Source organism: Centrocercus urophasianus, unplaced genomic scaffold (genome assembly GCF_019232065.1).
Source record: "Centrocercus urophasianus isolate 14NV4802_14NV808 unplaced genomic scaffold, USGS_Curo_1.0 seq_16, whole genome shotgun sequence".
In the NCBI taxonomy this organism is placed as follows: Eukaryota; Metazoa; Chordata; class Aves; order Galliformes; family Phasianidae; genus Centrocercus; species Centrocercus urophasianus.
In genome coordinates, this window is record NW_024884711.1 from 23,387,328 (window position 1) to 23,404,935 (window position 17,608).

Sequence of the window (17,608 nt, forward strand, 5' to 3'; positions counted from 1 at the left end):
TCAGCATCTTTTCTTCCCATGTCTTTCAGTATCTAGCAGACAGCTTCAAATTTGGCCAAAGCTCTTCCACTCACATTTTGGCATGGATATACCCAGCTCCAAAACACTAAAAATATCTTGAGAACTTCTCAGACGATAAATTCCTCTCAAGTAGAATGAAAAACATGAATTAAAAATAAAACTCATTCATCCCTAAAACCAGAAGTACTGTCACCTCATTACCAATGTCACCTGACTGCAAAAATCTTCCACCAAAAGGCTAATCTTTTATTCAAAGCTCATCGGTAACTTCAACGACCAGCCTAGTTACAATACCAAGAAATAACACTACAGATTTCCACAGTACAGATGTGACAGTTTCATGTTTTTTTTTTCCTCTTTGGTTTAGTTACTGATGCTCTACAGAACCTGCTGGTTCACCATCACAGAATCACAGAATTGTAGGGGTTGGAAGAGGCCTCCAGAGATCATCATCAAGACCAACCCCCCTGCCAAAGCAGGTTCCCTACACCAGGTTGCACAGGTAGGCATCCAGGCAGGTCTTGAACATCTCCAGAGAAGGAGACTCCACAACCCGCCTGTGCAGCCTGTTCCAGTGCTCCGTCACCCTCACCATAAAGAAGTTCTTGCACACATTTGTGAAATGAGCTATATTGGATTGCTTGGAACTTCAGGGCTACTAATGAAATGAGTTCCAAGTGTGAGACTCATTGGCAAAATTTTACCTAGGAAATCAATACTAACTTCCACAGAATTTTGTCCACATACACTCAACACATGAGGCCTGCAAGACTCTTGACTCACTTGGAGTGATGTGATGCACTTCTTTCAAAAGCCCCAAAGTTAAAGTACTATTAGTCTGGCTAGAAGGAGATGTTTACACCAGAAAACATAACACAAAGGAGAATGATCTGGGACATTCCTACTGAAGATGACAAGTTTACAGCAATTGGCAATATCAGTAATTCAGAAATGCCTGTGTTTGGCACTTTTTAAATAATGAAGTACGCAGGAACACAGCACAGGAATAGAAATTGTAACCTAGAAACGGAAATAGGAATGGTGACCCACACTAACTACTGAGAATGGCAGCCCAACACTCAGGTCATGTGATGACAGTAGCCACTATTACTCATGACTACTCAAAACATTTCTACTCTACATCCCCCTCTTCTGCTACACCTTTTCCACATTTTTTTTCTTCATTTATTTCAAACTGATCTATTGAGTAATACCGAAGTAGACTTTCAGATAGAAGAGGAGCAATGGCCTTTGAACATGCTGGTTAGGTTTTTTTCAGCTTGCTGTTTGGTTCTTTGAGTATATACTGATACCGTACTGACTCCTAACATACAATCAATGGCACTTCCCATTCTAATTATGCAGGTAGATAGGCAAACCAATGTGCATTTATTTTCAGAGTTTGTCTCTACTGGCATTGTGTGAGGGGAAAAGACAATAACAGGGATTAGGAAGCTGCTAAAAAAAAAAAAATTAAAAAAAAAAAACCACCATCATTTTATCTTCCTTCTCAGGAAGGCTTTTCTCTTGTAACTGGAGCCAAAAATCTCTCAAGAGGAAGATTAGTGGGAGATTTGGGGTACCCAGAAATTTTACTCCACAGGATAGATCTATAAGCTCCAAAGACATTTCCCAGTTGCCAATGACTGACAGACTTGTTCCTGAACAAATCTGCAGACTTGCTGACCTACGGTATTAGCAGCTCAGAGAGGTGCAGAACAACTATGGGCACGCTGTTTGCCACATGTGGTTCATTCAAAATAACCAGAAATAGGATTTTATATAGCAACTCAAAAAACACCCTAGTATGCAGCTGGAATGCATAAAATATGATTTTTGCATTATTACAGTATTCCTCTGTTTAATTTAAAATTGAACAGTTTGATCACTTTAAGTTTTTTTTAAACATTCAAAATGCACTACGGCGTTTTGCTTCTAAGGGAATATGACAAGAGTCATTTCAAGCTACTCTGATCCATTAGAAACAATACCATAATTTCAGCTCCCTTGTCTGTATTGCACACACCACATTGTATTTTTGATTTGACTGTTCTGAAGTTTCCATTTTTAGAAACCGAGACTAGATGACTAAAAACGAGTGGAGATGACATCATGAAATAACTGCTCTAAATAGGCAGATACAATTAACTCCAGTTTCTTCTCATCATTCAAACTGACCAAAAAAAGGAGGTACAGAACAGCATCACGACCTACCCCAGTCTCCAACAACCAAATTGAATGCAGTCCACAGGTCTCATACCTGCCATTCAAAATAATCCAGCAGCTCAAGGGCCAAGCTGACAGAGGAAGCTGTGACATGAAGTGTGAGCAAGTATGGCCATGTCAGACAGGAGGTCACAGAGATCCAGGTCCATGAGCAATGTGCTTTCTACATCATGGATTTTTCAGAAGATGTAAAAATTATGGAACCCTTCTTCCACATACAGCATTTCACAGCTTAGCAGCTAAGTCAACGTCTTTTGTGCATCACGAGGTTTAGGAGAATTCAAACTGAACTGCATGAAACAGCAAGTATATCAATATAAGAAGTAGCTTATAATGAAGAAACAAACAAAAATAGCTTGTCCTTTCAAAGGAAAATTATAGACAAACACCCACGGTAAGACTATTTGGAAACAACTATTTGAGTCATCTTCTACAGCCATGATGAAGGAGCCTAGCCAAGGTAATTCATGTTCTGATCAGCCACTGAATCCAACAGGTAGGTCAAAGCACCTCGCCATCACCAAGGCTTTATGCATGACACCTCAATACCATACAACTCCTTCCATGTTTGCACAGGAAAGCACAGTGCTGGGATGCAGTCTCTGCCTCATGTCCCTACTGCACCTACCTACAGGTCAAACAAAACATGACTTACATGTATTTTTCCTAAGTCAGATTCCGTTCAGAGCAAAACTACTTAAAAATCAATATTATCCCTAGAGATCAAGCATAGAAAGAAAGCTTGAATCTGAGTAAGAAGAGTAAACAAAGGAAGAAAGTTTTAGCCCTCTAAAGCCAAGTTATTCTCACAAAGATTAAACCTGCCATGTATAGGACCTCTAAAAACTGACTAAGCATTTAAGACCACAAAAGCCTGCTTTGTTCAACAGATGTAACCTATGCATTTGCATTCTAATAGGACACAGAAAAGTAAATTAAAACCCTTATTTTTATACGTTCCAGATTTTTAGAAAGCATTTTTAAGATTGTTTCAGATGTAAATAATACACAAAGACCTAAACTTACCTGATTTTATTAAATGATGCTATTTCAAACATATCCCTACTGTTGGAAGGGAAAGCAAAATTGAGTAGAGCTCAGTAGCTAAACACTAAGAAAGAACAAAACCATTAGCCACTGGTCACTTCTGCAGGTAAAGGGAGAATATTTTCTTCATTTTAGTTAATTTAGATCAGCTAATGATAAATGTATCCAATATTGAGAAGTAAACTGCTGGGAGCCAAAAAAAAAGAGCACTGAAGCTGTTATTCCTACTTCTGGTGTACTAAAAATTAAAATCTTGAATGAAATTATAAACATATGGCATTAATTCAGAAACTGAAGATAATACAACCCTTGTTGAATAAACTGGATTATTCTGAGGGGATTTTTTTTTTCCTAGTAGTTAATTTAATGACATGTTTTGGAAAGGTGAGGGTTTTGTACATGTTTAATTCCAATTTCTTTCAAAATGCAGCCAGACGTTATTCTGAGTTGAAAAAACAAACACTGTAAAAAGCTAAAAGGCATTTATCACCATTGTGATAAACCACAATGGAAATCCATGAAACTGTTATCACTTATCATCCTCATCACCATTGACCACAGGCAGAAAGCACTTTCCTAGCTAGAGATATTTATATTAAGCAAGAATAATATTTTCCTTTTAAAAAGTACTGAGAAATAGAAAAGTAAAACCAGACTAATGCATGGAGCTCCAAAACACTTGCAGCACCTCAGACAGTGTCTCAGCAGGTTGCTCACTCTGCAAGACTCAACCTGTGCCCAGTACTTCTTCAGTCGCTTCATGCTGGCAGCCAGAGATCCCACCATCACCCAACTCCACCCTCCAGCATTTTCCAACACCACAAAGGGGAAATCAAATGTTACCTCACATACATAAACACACATTTTAGACTTTCAAATCTCACATTTCTGTTATTCACGTTTCTGTTATTTTGATTCCCAAGGTCCTTCAACTTTTGCTGCCTAACCTGCGTGCTAATTAAATCTCTCAAAACTCATCTACGGTTTCATCACCCTAGCTCTGAAATTTGCCTAAGCAGATTAAGATCTATTTCCTGTGCAGAAAATAATTTCTCCTACAAAAACTACAGGGTGAGCACAACACAGTTTGGAAAAATCATTTTGCTTCTCACTACTTTTAGTGGAAAGTACAATACTTTCCACTATCCCTCGGAATTTGCTCTAATGTTGGACATAAAGCAGAATTCAGACCAGTAGATCTCAATAATTTACAACTGGACTTCATATTTTCCACAATTTAAAAATGCAACTATATATCGGCTCTTCTCACATCTATACAAATAATACCACTTCCTATTCAAATACACTGCTTTATAAAGTCACAGGTAAAATATAAAAGCCCGAGCAAGCTGTTCTAGAATGTTCTAAAAGCAACCACTTAATTGATTTGATTAAAACCCTATAACCTGCATCAAAACTGAGGCAATTTCTAATTCCAAATACACAGTTCCAATAAGCCAACTGTGGATCATCATCTCTTTTTTCTCTTGCTACAGAATAGCTTCAACTACAGTTTCCAGATTTGGTCTTTAAGTGCAGACACTAATTCTGTTTGGGTTTTAACTATCCTCAGTTAAGATTTTGATCAGCAAAGTGACGTGTTACCTCGAGTTCCTTCCTGTTTCTTTCAGGTTCTCCACAAACTCCTATCAGCATTTTTCATGGATGAATGTCCATGCCATCAGATCAGCTCCTCAACTTTTAGTGATGTTTTAAAGATTCCACTATGTTTAATATTTTTCATTAAATCAGATTCTCTCCACATTCAGAGCAACCACGTTCAGCGGGATTTATCAAACTATTTCCTTTGGTAATCTGAAACTTTACTCCAGCCTTATACATCATTTACTTTTTGCAGGATTTTGTTTTGCTGTATATGCATGTAAATTCGAACAACTGAAGAAGGTCTAGCAGTAAAAAACTAACATCTACAGTACAAACAGCACCAGTGCATCGGCTGCTTCTGTTCACCCATGTTCTGAGCTGTCAGACTCCATAAATACTATCTTAGAGGCTTTTGTTTTAATCATTCTTGGAAAAGCTCTCTCCACTTCCTCCGAATCTACATAAAACATAACAAAAACCACTAAATAAAACCACAAGACTACACAGAACAATCGTAATAGGCTAATTCCCTCCCTAGAAGTAATTACAGTAGATGTACACAACCATCTTAAAATGAGCATTACAAACAATCCAAGGACTGCATCCTTCAGTACACAACTTGGTTTGAAATTACAAATTCTTCTGTTTCTATAGTAATGCCCAAATCCACTTCTTCCATAACCTGGCAGTTTCCCAACTTCTGTGTAAACCAAAGTTTTATTCTGCATTCTTAAGCAGTTAGCTGATATTTTTAGAGTCTCTGTTCAAAGTCTGCTCCAGGACACTCAGTTTAAGTCTAGATTTAATCTTCAGTGAACGAACAAGTCAAGCTCCCCACTGCTCAAAAAACAAAAGTTATGATATCCTACATAACAGAAAGACTCTGGATGATATCTGACACGCTGGATACAAAGGTATACATTCAACACTGCAAAATCCAAAAGGCTGTGCAACATAATTCCCAGCACTTCAGACTCAAAAGAAAAAAAAAAAAAAAGAAAAAGAAAAAAAAAGAAAAACCATCAGCTGAGCTCTGCCATGATGCTTGGAAGCAGTGTGGCTGAGACTATGGCACATACCCACACAGCTCTTGCACAGTCACTCACTGGCACCTCGTCTTGGTGTCTGAATTCTGGCAACAAAGTGCAAGATGTTAAAGCAACATTTCTGATCCAGTATGGGTTATAAAATGGAAAGCAGTTGTACCACTGCCCCAGAACCTGTACGTTCACAGACTCAGGCATTTATGTCTGCACTCACACTACTCACAAACAGCCGTAACAGGTTTCAACGTCATATTTGGAAGCAAGGTTTGCAATTATGGGCAAGTTTCTGCAGACCAGCACTGAATCAACAGAGTTGACTAGGGACCACCTGCTGAACCAGAACCACCAAGCAAGAGCATGGTGTACTCCTGCTATCCCAAGCCTCACATGACAGATAAAGTCCATACTGTACTTTCTCATATCAAGTGCCATTGCCATATTATCAGGAAGACTCTGTTTATCTGCACAAGAACTACACAGCCACACACAACCCGATACACTCAAAATACCCTGTTGGTATTATCCTGAAAATGTGTCGGTACACTGTCCATGGACTAAGGCAAAATAATCTAATCATTTCTCAATGAAGTGGTTACCATGACTGAAAACAATTTCAAAAAACAGACTTATACTTACTTAAAATAAAGTGTTAAATCTATGTAGCTGGTGAAATGATTTTCAAGTTCATAGTAAGAATGCCAGCAACTTCATAATGATAAGCCAAGCAAGGAGTGTTACTACATGTTACTACATTCAGCAATATACCTACAATTAATCTCCTTACTCAATGCCTGGTGTGAGAATGTGGGAAAGAAAGATGAAGCCACCCTTGTTCAAACAGGTGACTTATAGAGTTCAAGGAACAGGACACCTGAAGTACAGTCTAAACTGGAACCATTGTAGAAGACAGTGAGGACAATCCTATGGTAGGCTTCAGATAAGTAGAAAATCATGACAGAACTGCTATCTTTACTGAGAAAAATAAAAAACACTCTTCCTAAAGAAGAAATAAGATGTGTAGTCTGGGCAAACCTAGTTTCAGGTTGTACAAAACAAACTGCGCATAAAAAACACTGCTGCTAATTATCTGTATTTGATTCAGAGAATAAATTCTATTTCAAATAGTTAGTCCTCAATTTAACAATAATAGTACTGAAAGCTAAACCTTTTAAACAATTATGTCACTGTTTATTTTTAGGGCACATGCAACACTAAATAAGATCTAACCAATACAATATTTAAGAAAAATCTGTCATTAAAGTTTCAAAACTCAAACTTGTAACAGTTTATGAGCTACTAGGAAGCACCTATTGCCTCCAAAGCAGCAATATCTGATATAAAAGCCACTTAAGAGATCTACTAACATAAAAAATGAAACTTAACTACAACCATCCTCCATCAAACCAAGACTAATAGGTTTGGTTAATCCCTATTTACAAATTGTGTGGAAAACAGCTAGTGCTGGAGTAAAGACACTTACATCTAGTTTTTTTCCATCCCAAGAAAGTTAATCTGCTTTTAAAATGTGACAATCAGTATTTTGGTAAGACTCGGTTGTGGCTAATAAGCAGCAGTGCTGATACCAATTGAGTAGGGCAGGTGAAGGTGGCATGCTGAGGATCAAATCTGAGAACAGGTTTCAAGATTGCCAAAAAAACACCAGTGCTTTCATATATTTCCAACTCCATTTTCACTGGACAAATACATTATCTGCAAATTTTCAAACTGAACGTACAGAGCTGCAATCAGACATTTAACCAAAAGACAAATTTGATTACGACTCTTTGTTAGACTTCTATAAGACCTATCTTAACAGAGAAAAATACTCCCCACTTTACAATCACCCCTTATTCATGTCACCACTAGGTGTGAATAACTACTTTCACATATGAAGCACAGGAAGAGTACTATTGTACTATTGGGTCAAGAATCCCTGGCAAGCACCTTGAGAACTCACGAAGAAATGCAACCACTTCCATCAAACCAGACTGTTGCATAAGCTTCACAAAAATATCAACTATCCCACTAGTTTTATGGATTTCTTACCTTTTTATTTAATGTCTTAATAGAATTTTTTTTTTTTTTTTTTTAAGTATTCTTTCTTGTATACATCAACTATGTATTTTATATACAGACCAGGACAATTCCTCCTCACTCACTGCAGCTCAATTAAGCCAAGAGTTTGGACCCTCATGGCATAAGAGAAAAGTTCTGATCTCAGCATTGTACTTGCGTAACAGGGAGAGAAGGAACAAACTCCCAAAAGAGCACGTATTTCAGTTTCAACCATGAACAAGTAATTCACGGATGGAACCCCAGCTTCAGAAAAGGAGACTGACTTGCTATTCAGAAGGATTAACATTATGTACTACCATGATACTTCATGCAATACCCATAATGCAGAAGTGTCAAACTGCGATACCTTCCAGTACCTGTTAGCCATTTTCAAGCTTGAAAATTCAATTCCTGATTCAAAAATAACACAACTGGTAAAATAAACCAAGCCAATGGTGAACTTCAGTCACGTCATGAAGGAAAAAAAGCACAATTGAAAACCAAACTAATTTTTAGGGAGAAGTATACAGCATATAAAGGATTATGTACATTCATGTTCCTTCACTGTAATCTCTCATGAAAATGCTGAGAAAAAGAAGGAAGGAATAATCTTGGGTCCGTGAGTTGCTGTGGATGTAGTATTTCTAATGATGAGATACAAATACTATTTTATAATACTTGCCTAAAAATGCCCTGGGCCATTGTTAGTGCACTATAGGATTACATTGGAGACAGTGTTGAAAGAAAGTAAACTTGATGCATTTAAATATTAACATTAAAATAAAATGATCATCATTAACAGAATTAACTATCTCAAGTCTAGAGGCCAATTTTCCAGTTATGTATCTTCACGACAGGGCCTGTTTTTCACCAAGAAAAGGTACTTTAAAAAAAATGCTACTCAACACATTAAACTCTAGTATATTCATTCTGTTGAATGTATGCTAAGTCCAGGGAAAACCAGCTATTGCATCAAGTGTTGACAATGCTTTTCTCTACATAGGACATGGCCAACTGGCTTCAATAAGATCTTTCATTTTTCACTATGAAGAAAAACTATAACCATCTTCTGATGAAAATAATTACTTGATCGATAAAGTACCATAAAAAAATTTAATATTAACCAACTGAAGCAAAAAGAAGCATATTTCATTTCCAATAAGTCTCACATTGTTACAGCTATTTCTTTCAAGTTTGAGCTGAACAAAGATTTCAAAATTACTGCATCAGTTACTTTTCTCTCCCATGACTATACCTGGAGTAACCGTATAAATTCTATTTCAAAGTAACTATCTCTCTGTTATCAATTTTAGCAGTACAGCAAAGCTCAACAACTCATCTGCAAGTCCATATTTAGCAAACACCAGTGACGTCCTCATGGTTCTACCATAGATTCTTCTGATCCACACTACCTGCCTTTTAAGATAGTCTCCATTTCCCCACTACCTTCCTGGGAAATAAAAGGACAAAAAATGGAAACAGTGATTTTCAGGAACCAAATTTTCCTATTAGCCACAGGTTTACTATGCTAATGGAAATTGCAGTTACAGGCACTAATATTTGCTTATTCCCAAAGAATAAGAATTAAGTGTCATATATATACGCCTCTTCAAAGTTCATTTGTGTGGGGGGAAAGTTGTTAATAAATAATGCCTTGCTACAGTAGCATGTAAGTTCAATGAAGAAAACACTTCCCCATTTTTTCCTTTCCTGCAGCTATCTTAACCTGAAACACAAACAGCTACTCTGTCTTATGCTCAAGGACATCTAATAACTATTCTTATTTGAAGTGATGATATTAGAACACGTAACAATAGAAGTCTTCAACTTTAAAACAACTGGTTTGAATTTAACTATTGTCTTCTATATCACCATCTTATATTCCAGCAAGAGTTATTTTGGGAAGCGAGCAGGCCAAATCTGGAGCAAAACTGATTTGGCCATTCAATTATGGGAACACTGCTATTATTCAGGCATCAGGAAATAGGAAGCATCACAAAAATTACTTCCTTACCTACATTTGTTAGAAATAAAGGAAAGATCATCTCGATCTCTAGTACAAATGCTTACGATGCCAAAACATTGGATGGCTTTAATCCAGGATATCAAAACAGCTCTGGCTTTTGAAGTCTGAATTTTTTTATTTTTAAACACTGACATCCCTTACAAGTCCACAGATCAGCAATACTGCCTGTCCTGTTCCTCACTCCAATAGTCTTACCTGCTAGCATAACAGCTGATCCACATACTTGTTACTAAGACCTGGGTTATGCAGTTGCTCTGCATATATATATATTTTTTAATGCTGACAACTGCTCAGGAGCTATTTTGATAAGTAAAAGATATTAGGAACCCTTAACAGCCAAAGTAATTAAAGTATTTTTCACACATTCTTAAAATTTACCTCTGCTTTTTTAAAAAATCTCCTACGGAAAAACAGTTTAGTATAAGCTTGTAAGCTGAGTACATTAAAGTATTTTGTGTCAGTATTTTTCTCATGTATCACCATGGTTACCACCAAATAAATCAAAGCATTTGATGAAAACAATATTGAGATCAAACCGTACAGAAATCGCTTATACATTCCTTGTACGTGAAACATCACATACCATGTAAAAGACAAACTACACAGGAAACACACTCCCTTAGATTTACACAAACTGCTTTCCATAACATCAGAACCTACAGATTTTATCCAGGTATGAAAACAGCTTGCAACTAGGACTACATGTATACAAGAAATACACTTTGTTTCATCATCTCAAAAAGGGTTTTTCTTTTTTTGCCTTATTATTGAGTTGTCCTTTGTCATAAAACATACAGCTTCATTCTTGTTGCTCTTACATTTACGCCACCAGATAAGTACATAGATTCCTTCTAAGGAAACCATACATTGTCATATTCAACCACTTTTTAAGTTGCCAGCTCTAAAATATGAATACAGGCTATAAATGTCTATGAGAAAGGAATAACAAGGTGGTTTTTTTTGTTGTTGTTTTTTTTAAAGGGAAGGAATAGACTCACACACAGCAGGTTTATCCTATGGCATTGTAAGTTTTTTGCCCTTTTTCCTGCTTCTTTAGCATCTTGCAATTAGCATATAGCATTCATGATTTCTCATCATTCATGAACAACACTAACCCAATACTGGCAGCAACCATTTCCTAAGAACTACAAAATCCTGACATTTGCTTAAAGAAAATACCTAATAAACACAATATTTTGCTACAGAACAAAAACATACATGGCATTTTAGGAAGGAAGAAAAGGGAGCACGACGATAGGAGCAGAGGCAGCATGCTGCTTTCATTCATGAAGTAGTAGTGATGTCAATGCCTGCAATGGAAGTTGCACTGACCTGTAGAGGCTCAAAGCTGGATTGTTTTCATAGATCATTTGCAAAAAAACCCACCAACCTCTGACAAATCACCAAAATATTTACAACAAAATAGGACATATCCAGTTCAAGACAGGCTGGCATGAGGTAGGGAAGGAGCAGGTGTCTTCAGAAGAGAAAAACATTTATCCATCAGAACCACAAGCTGCCTGCAGCACAAGCACGTTTGTGGAACAGTCTAAATCAGACTGCAGAGCCAAAGACAAACAGATCTCTCACACTGGTGAGAAAAACAACAGGATTATACCTACAGCCTATGCTTACACTGTACAGCAGTGGAAATGTTTTTAAAAATTGACAAAAAAAACCAAACAACCCTTAACCAAGTAGCTTCCCCAAGACCTGAACACTGATCACAACTATAAAAAGCTGGAGTAGCACATTGTTTAACAAGCTGCAGCAAGATGGCCTGTGTTTGAAAACAGGCATCTTTTCAAGCCCTCCATTATTACTGCAGCAGTCCTTCAGTTCACCAGTTTTCTACATAGTACTACCACCGTACACACTACAAACATCATTCTCACAATCTAGACATCATGCATTAGAATGATGGGAATAAGCAGGGGAACAAAGACCAAAGGCCCACAGCACACAGCAATATTCCAAATTGTGTAAAACGGCTCTAAATTTGGGGGGGTTGAAGGAGGACAGTATTCTTTTTTAGTTTGGAAGACTGAAGAAATAGTGTACATTGCTGTCCTAACCCGCTAGGAAATGGTGCTTGCATTTCTGTAAAAATAAAGCCGATGACGTGTGCGACTGCGGTCATTATTAGGGTGATCACATTGTTTTCATTCATTCATTCAGGGTTTGCTGGAGGATGTCAGCTTCTGCAGCAGCAGCTGGCTAGACCTGGAGGAGGGGGGTCCAAATTCCTCACAGCACATACAGATTGCAGAGTGGATTTCTTGATGGACCATCTATGATTTCCTACGCTGCGCTCTCACTGCATCAGGTTGTGTGTGCTGCTAGTGTGGCTCACCAAGAGGCAAGCTGCAACAAGTTTAATGACGGAAAAGTCATTCAGCAGTAGTTTATAGCCCAATTTATTAAGGGCAAAATAGCCCACAGATGAAGATTAAAACCACTTTCTAAAATTAAAATTTCCCCTCAGACAAAAAAAAAAATCCATGAGTAATAATGAAATGTTTCACAGTTTGGAGCGTTTTTCCTCGCTTGCAGGTAACTGTCCACGTTCCTCTCTCCTCAACACACAGTGAGTGCAGACCTTCACACGCTGCACCACTACAATGTTTTGCACCAGGTTCTCGTAATTATTTACAGCATTCATCATCAGCTTCAGTGTTAGCAGTATCCATGTGCACTGCATTTTTTGGTTTTGTTTTGTTTCCTATTAGCACTTTCTAAGCTTTGAAAAGGGGGGGAAAAAAGGAAATGTACATTTAGAGCTCCATGCAGTGGGGAAAATATGATCTTGAAAATCTTATTTAGAGCTTGAATGAAGCAACAGCACTGAAGAGCAGCTCCATCTTGAAGCGTGCAAAAACTTCACAGGAAGATCATGCATTCATGCAGAAGTTACAAAGTATTTCTGTTTCAATGTTAACAACAAATTCGGCCATCTGCCTAAGCGCAGACACTACGCTGCAGATTAACTCCGCACACAGGTGGCACTGACATCTTGCTCCTTCTCAAAACGCTGCCCATGCCTTACGACCATCCCCGGTCACGTTGTTCTGCCTCCGTTACAACTACTACGGATTGTAGGGATTTACTACACATTTAAGGCTGAAAGGGGGGAGGGCTGGCGAGAAGATAACAGAACCCACAGCTACAAAACACGTCGGCAACCACTACAGACCGCAGTTTGCCACAGAAAGGGCAGGCAGCGAGGCTGGAGGAAGGGAGCGCAGAAGCGGGGGGTGCTGAGCCAAGAAGAGGCGATGCGTGATACCCGATAGCGCAGCGGGGCTGCTCAGTGCAGCCTCATTCAGCTGCCGAGGGACTGGCGGGGGGAGGTAAGATGGCCACTGCCACTTTAACGCGTTCAGCGCATCAGCAGACAACCTGACACAGGTTAAGTCGCAATTACTACCAGCCAGTTCAACATTTTAAACTTCTACAGGCCCATTCGGGCTACAGGGCTGGGGCTCCCACAGCCTCCAAGGTACAGTATTCGGTATAACGAGACAGATAGACCGGTGCTATTTGCTTTTAAGCGCTTCAATATGGGAATTTCCTTCTTACCGCGGAGCCCGTATTTGAAAACATAACGTGATTTTAACCCTTGGAGAAGGCTAAATAAAAGGAAATACTTGAGAAACAGAGCCGTGCAGAAGGGCAGACCGCTAGACGTTTGCTTTCAACACACATTCAGCAATTCGGTTGGCACAGCTCGGACCCACCGGCAGCAGCAGCCCGCACGCAGCGCTACACCTGCAGCAAGGATTAGCTCCGGCACCTCCAACCAACCAACCCCCATCCCCGCTCCAGGGGACGGCCTCGAGGGGACAGACCCCAGCGGCGTGAGGCGCGTTCTCTGCCTTCTCCCCGGGGGGCGGACGTTAAGGGCGAACCGAACGTACCCCCCCGGACCCGGGGGCGAGAAGCGGGCTTCGTCCTTCTCGGTGCGTTACCTCTGTACACGGGGGAGCCGGGGCTGCGTCTCTCAGGTGAGCTGCTCCTCCTGCTGCCGCTGCTGTCCGGCGAGCGCCGCTGCCGGCCCTTCACCCTGCCCGCCTCGGCCGCGCCGCCTCCCGCCGACAACGGCGGCGTGGCGCTGGGGGGCGGCGGGCTGCCGCCTCGCCCCCCTCCCGGCCCGGTGTTGCTGCCCACCGAGGCGGAGGGGGAGCGGGTCGGGCTGTGCTGGTTGCCCCGCAGGAGCTGGTAGGGGACGGTGGCTCGGATGGGCTGCAGCAAGCGGCTGCTCCCCGCCGCGCCGCCCCCGTTGCTGGGGCCCCCGGTCGTGCCACCACCGGCGGTGGGGGACCCGGCGGCGCCGCGCCTCATCCTCTGCGGTGGAGGCTGGTGGTGGGACGGGGGGGTCTGCGAGGAGCTGGACGACGAGGACATGGCGGGGGGCGCGGCCTCGAGCGGCTCACGCTCTCCGGCGGGGGAAGGACCCAAGCGCTGCCCCCGGCGTCCCGCATGCACCGGCCGCAGGGGAGGAGGAGAGGGGGCGGGGCGGGAGCGGCTCTTCCCGGCCCAGGGGAGTCTCCGCGCCGCCGCCCGGCTGCCCCCGGCGCTTCTTATCGGCGGCTGCTCCCACGCCGGGCTCCGGCCATCGCTGCCCGCCCCAGCGTCGTGGGCACCGGGGGCGCTGCCGAGTCCCGCGACCGCTCACATCGTACGGCGCCGCCGGCTCACAGCGGAGGGCGGCGGGGCGCGACGAGAGCGCGCAGAGGAGACGGGACGGGAGGGCCGGGGGAAGGATAGGCGTTCGCGGCCGGCTCCAGCTTCCGTCCCCCGCCAGCGACCGAGAGCCGCCGCCGGCACCATCCGCCGCCCGCGCCGACCCACCGCCGAATGGCAGCGCGCAGACCCGACGCCCGGCCGCGACGGGTAGGGGCGGGCAGTACTCACGCCCCTTGGGCAGCGCCGCCGCGCCAGCGCTGACTCTATTGCTCAGCGCTGCCTTCACTCTCCGCTCTGAGCCAATCGAAGGGCGGCGATGTGCAGAGGGGGGCGGGGCGTTACGGAGAGGGGGCGGGATGCGGGAAATGGGATGTGGCAGCGCTGAGGGAGGCGGGCCCTGCGAGGAGGCGGGGCGGGCCCTCGGTGGGGCGGGTGGGAAGAGGTGGCCATGCGGAGGGGTGCAGAGGGCGGTTGGTGGATGGAGGGGTTCTCTAGGCCCATCTGTTCGGCTTTTCAGTCGGAGCAAGAGGCGCTCTGCCCTTTGCGAAGCTCTTTCCGTCCCTGCCGCCCCGCGAGGTGTGAGGTGGCTGTAAAGATGGCCTCCAGCACGCCCACACCAATCGTGTGTGACCATCAGGCGCGTGCAAAGGTTTTCTTTTTGGCAGAAGATCTTCAAAGTCTAATTCAACGTAGAATCGTCACCGCGTATAGATTTCTATGAAATTGATGAGATTATTATTTTTTTTTAACGTATGTCAAAAAATGCTTTTCAGAGAAAGTCAAGGAGGAAATAAAGTTTTGCAGTGGCATTAAGCAACGCTGTGGCAGAAAGAGCTCCCACTAGATGAACTGGTAACACAAGGGAGTGGGACAGAAAGAAAAGAGGCGAGTAACTTAATAGTTAAAAATCAGATGGCTATAAGATTAGAGAGATGAGTCGAATCCATCAAGAGCAGTTTATGTTGAATTTAATGTGAGTAGGTTGATGTAAGAGGAATAAAGGAGCAAGTCTTCCTTCTTGGGGGAAGTCAGCTCGATGTGCTGGCTTCTCAGATTCAAAATGCAGGTTTTAAAAGCAAAAAAGACATAGAGAAGAGATAGAAATAGAATGGGTAACGTTTAAAAGCTATGTTCTTATTGTTTGATACAGTAACGAAGCAGTAGTCTCACAGAATTAACTATATCCTTTGTACCTTTTTCAGTTATATGATAGACACAATTATCTTCTACCACTGTGAAGGTTCTTACCCTTACCCTATACTGCCAAAGCTGTCTGTACCTATCCTTATCCTCTGGTAGCCCAGGAACTAGTCGATAGTCCCAATGAGAAACCGTATTCTAGGAAAATGCATCTATTCATGGGCTGTTAATGTGACTTTGTTTGCACTAGCATCATGTGATGCAGTCACCACGGTTATGTTACAAAAAGGGTAGGAATAATACACCTCACGTCCACACGAACATGTGCTCAGGCAGCAGAGCCACTTGTATAAATTAATTTTAAGAAAAGTCAGCAACCGTATATTTTTCCATTAGTCCAGTCTTTTCTTCTGGGAACATGAGCCAAATTTGCTTCTATAACTGCATTATAGAGACTTTTTTTCTCCGGGGATTTAGCACTGTGCTTAATCACAGCTTATGAAGTCCATCTAGTTTGTTTTTTCTACTTCACTGCACTGGCATCAAACTGGCTGTAGAAGCCATTCTGTAGTAGTAGTAGTCTGCTCATGCTAGTCCTGGAGTATTTTAAATAGTAAGCACACTTTCCTATGTTTTTAGTTTTGTCAGATAACACTGCTGATACAGTAATGTCTTGTAGAGACTAAAAACCATTTAGGATCATCTGAGAAAAGGCACATCTTTGCCTGCGTAGGGCAATGATTAATACACTGCAGTTATTAACAGTGCTCAGTTACATCAGATTAAGGCAAAGAGGAACTAGCGAAAGACTTTAAAATTTATATGGTATTTAGACACTATTCCACAACTCCTGCAAATCACAGAATTACAGAATCTTAAAGGTTGGAAGGGACCTCTGGAGACTGTCCTGCTGAAGCACGTTCCCTAGAGAAGGTAGCAAAGGAAAGTGTGCAGGTTGGTTTTGAGTATCTCCAGAGAAGCAGACCCCACAACCTCTCTGGGCAGCCTGTTCCAGTGCTCTGTCACCCTCAAAGAAGTTCTTCTCATGATCAGATGGAACTTCCTGTGTTCCAGTTTGTGCCCACTGTCCCGTCACTTGGCACCATTGAAAGAGCCTGGCTCCATCCATTTGATACATGCCCTTTAGATATTTATAAGCATTGATAAGATCCCCTCTCAGGCTTCTCTGGGCTGAATAGTCTCAAGTCTCTCAGGCTTTTCTCATAAGGGAGATGCTCCAGGCCCCTCATCATAATTCCATTACGTCCTTCCTCATCGAAACAAATAGGACACAAAAGAACAGGAAGAACTGATGCATAAAGACGAGCTAAATCTATGACAGAAGAAAAACCCACAAGAACAAGAACAAAAAAAATACTCCTTCCCACAATGATTGGACAGAGCACTGTAAAATATCAGTATTTCTTCCTTTCCAGACACCAAGGTCTACACTGTGACCTTACAGTCCAAGTGAACGCAGCCTTCAAAGGCTGGTCTGCTGGGGGCACTCCCAGCCAAATTTGCCAAACCCACCAACAGCTACACAGGGTAGACATTGCCCCCCACAAGTTATTTTCCTTTTTGTCACCACCTTAGCTGGAATTAGCATACATAGTAAAACAGCATCGCACCTTTCTCCCAGGAAATGTTTGTCACATCTAGGCCAAAGAAGATGAAGGATATGTTCTTCCTTATTTTTAAGTGAGGTGCCAAGTGCTGATATTTTCCATTAAGCGTTTGATATAGGTTTCCCCTC

General features: G+C 41.9%; 1 protein-coding gene across 1 annotated transcript in view; it reads right to left on the reverse strand.

Annotated features, from left to right (window-relative positions):
• The window catches only part of GLCCI1 (glucocorticoid induced 1), a 50,876-nt gene extending 36,446 nt beyond the window's left edge, over nt 1-14,430 (reverse strand). The window contains exon 1 of the mRNA XM_042816457.1: nt 13,995-14,430. Within this exon, the coding sequence (XP_042672391.1) occupies nt 13,995-14,430 (436 nt within the window). The remainder of the gene's footprint in view (nt 1-13,994) is intronic.
• Nucleotides 14,431-17,608: the final 3,178 nt, after the last annotated feature.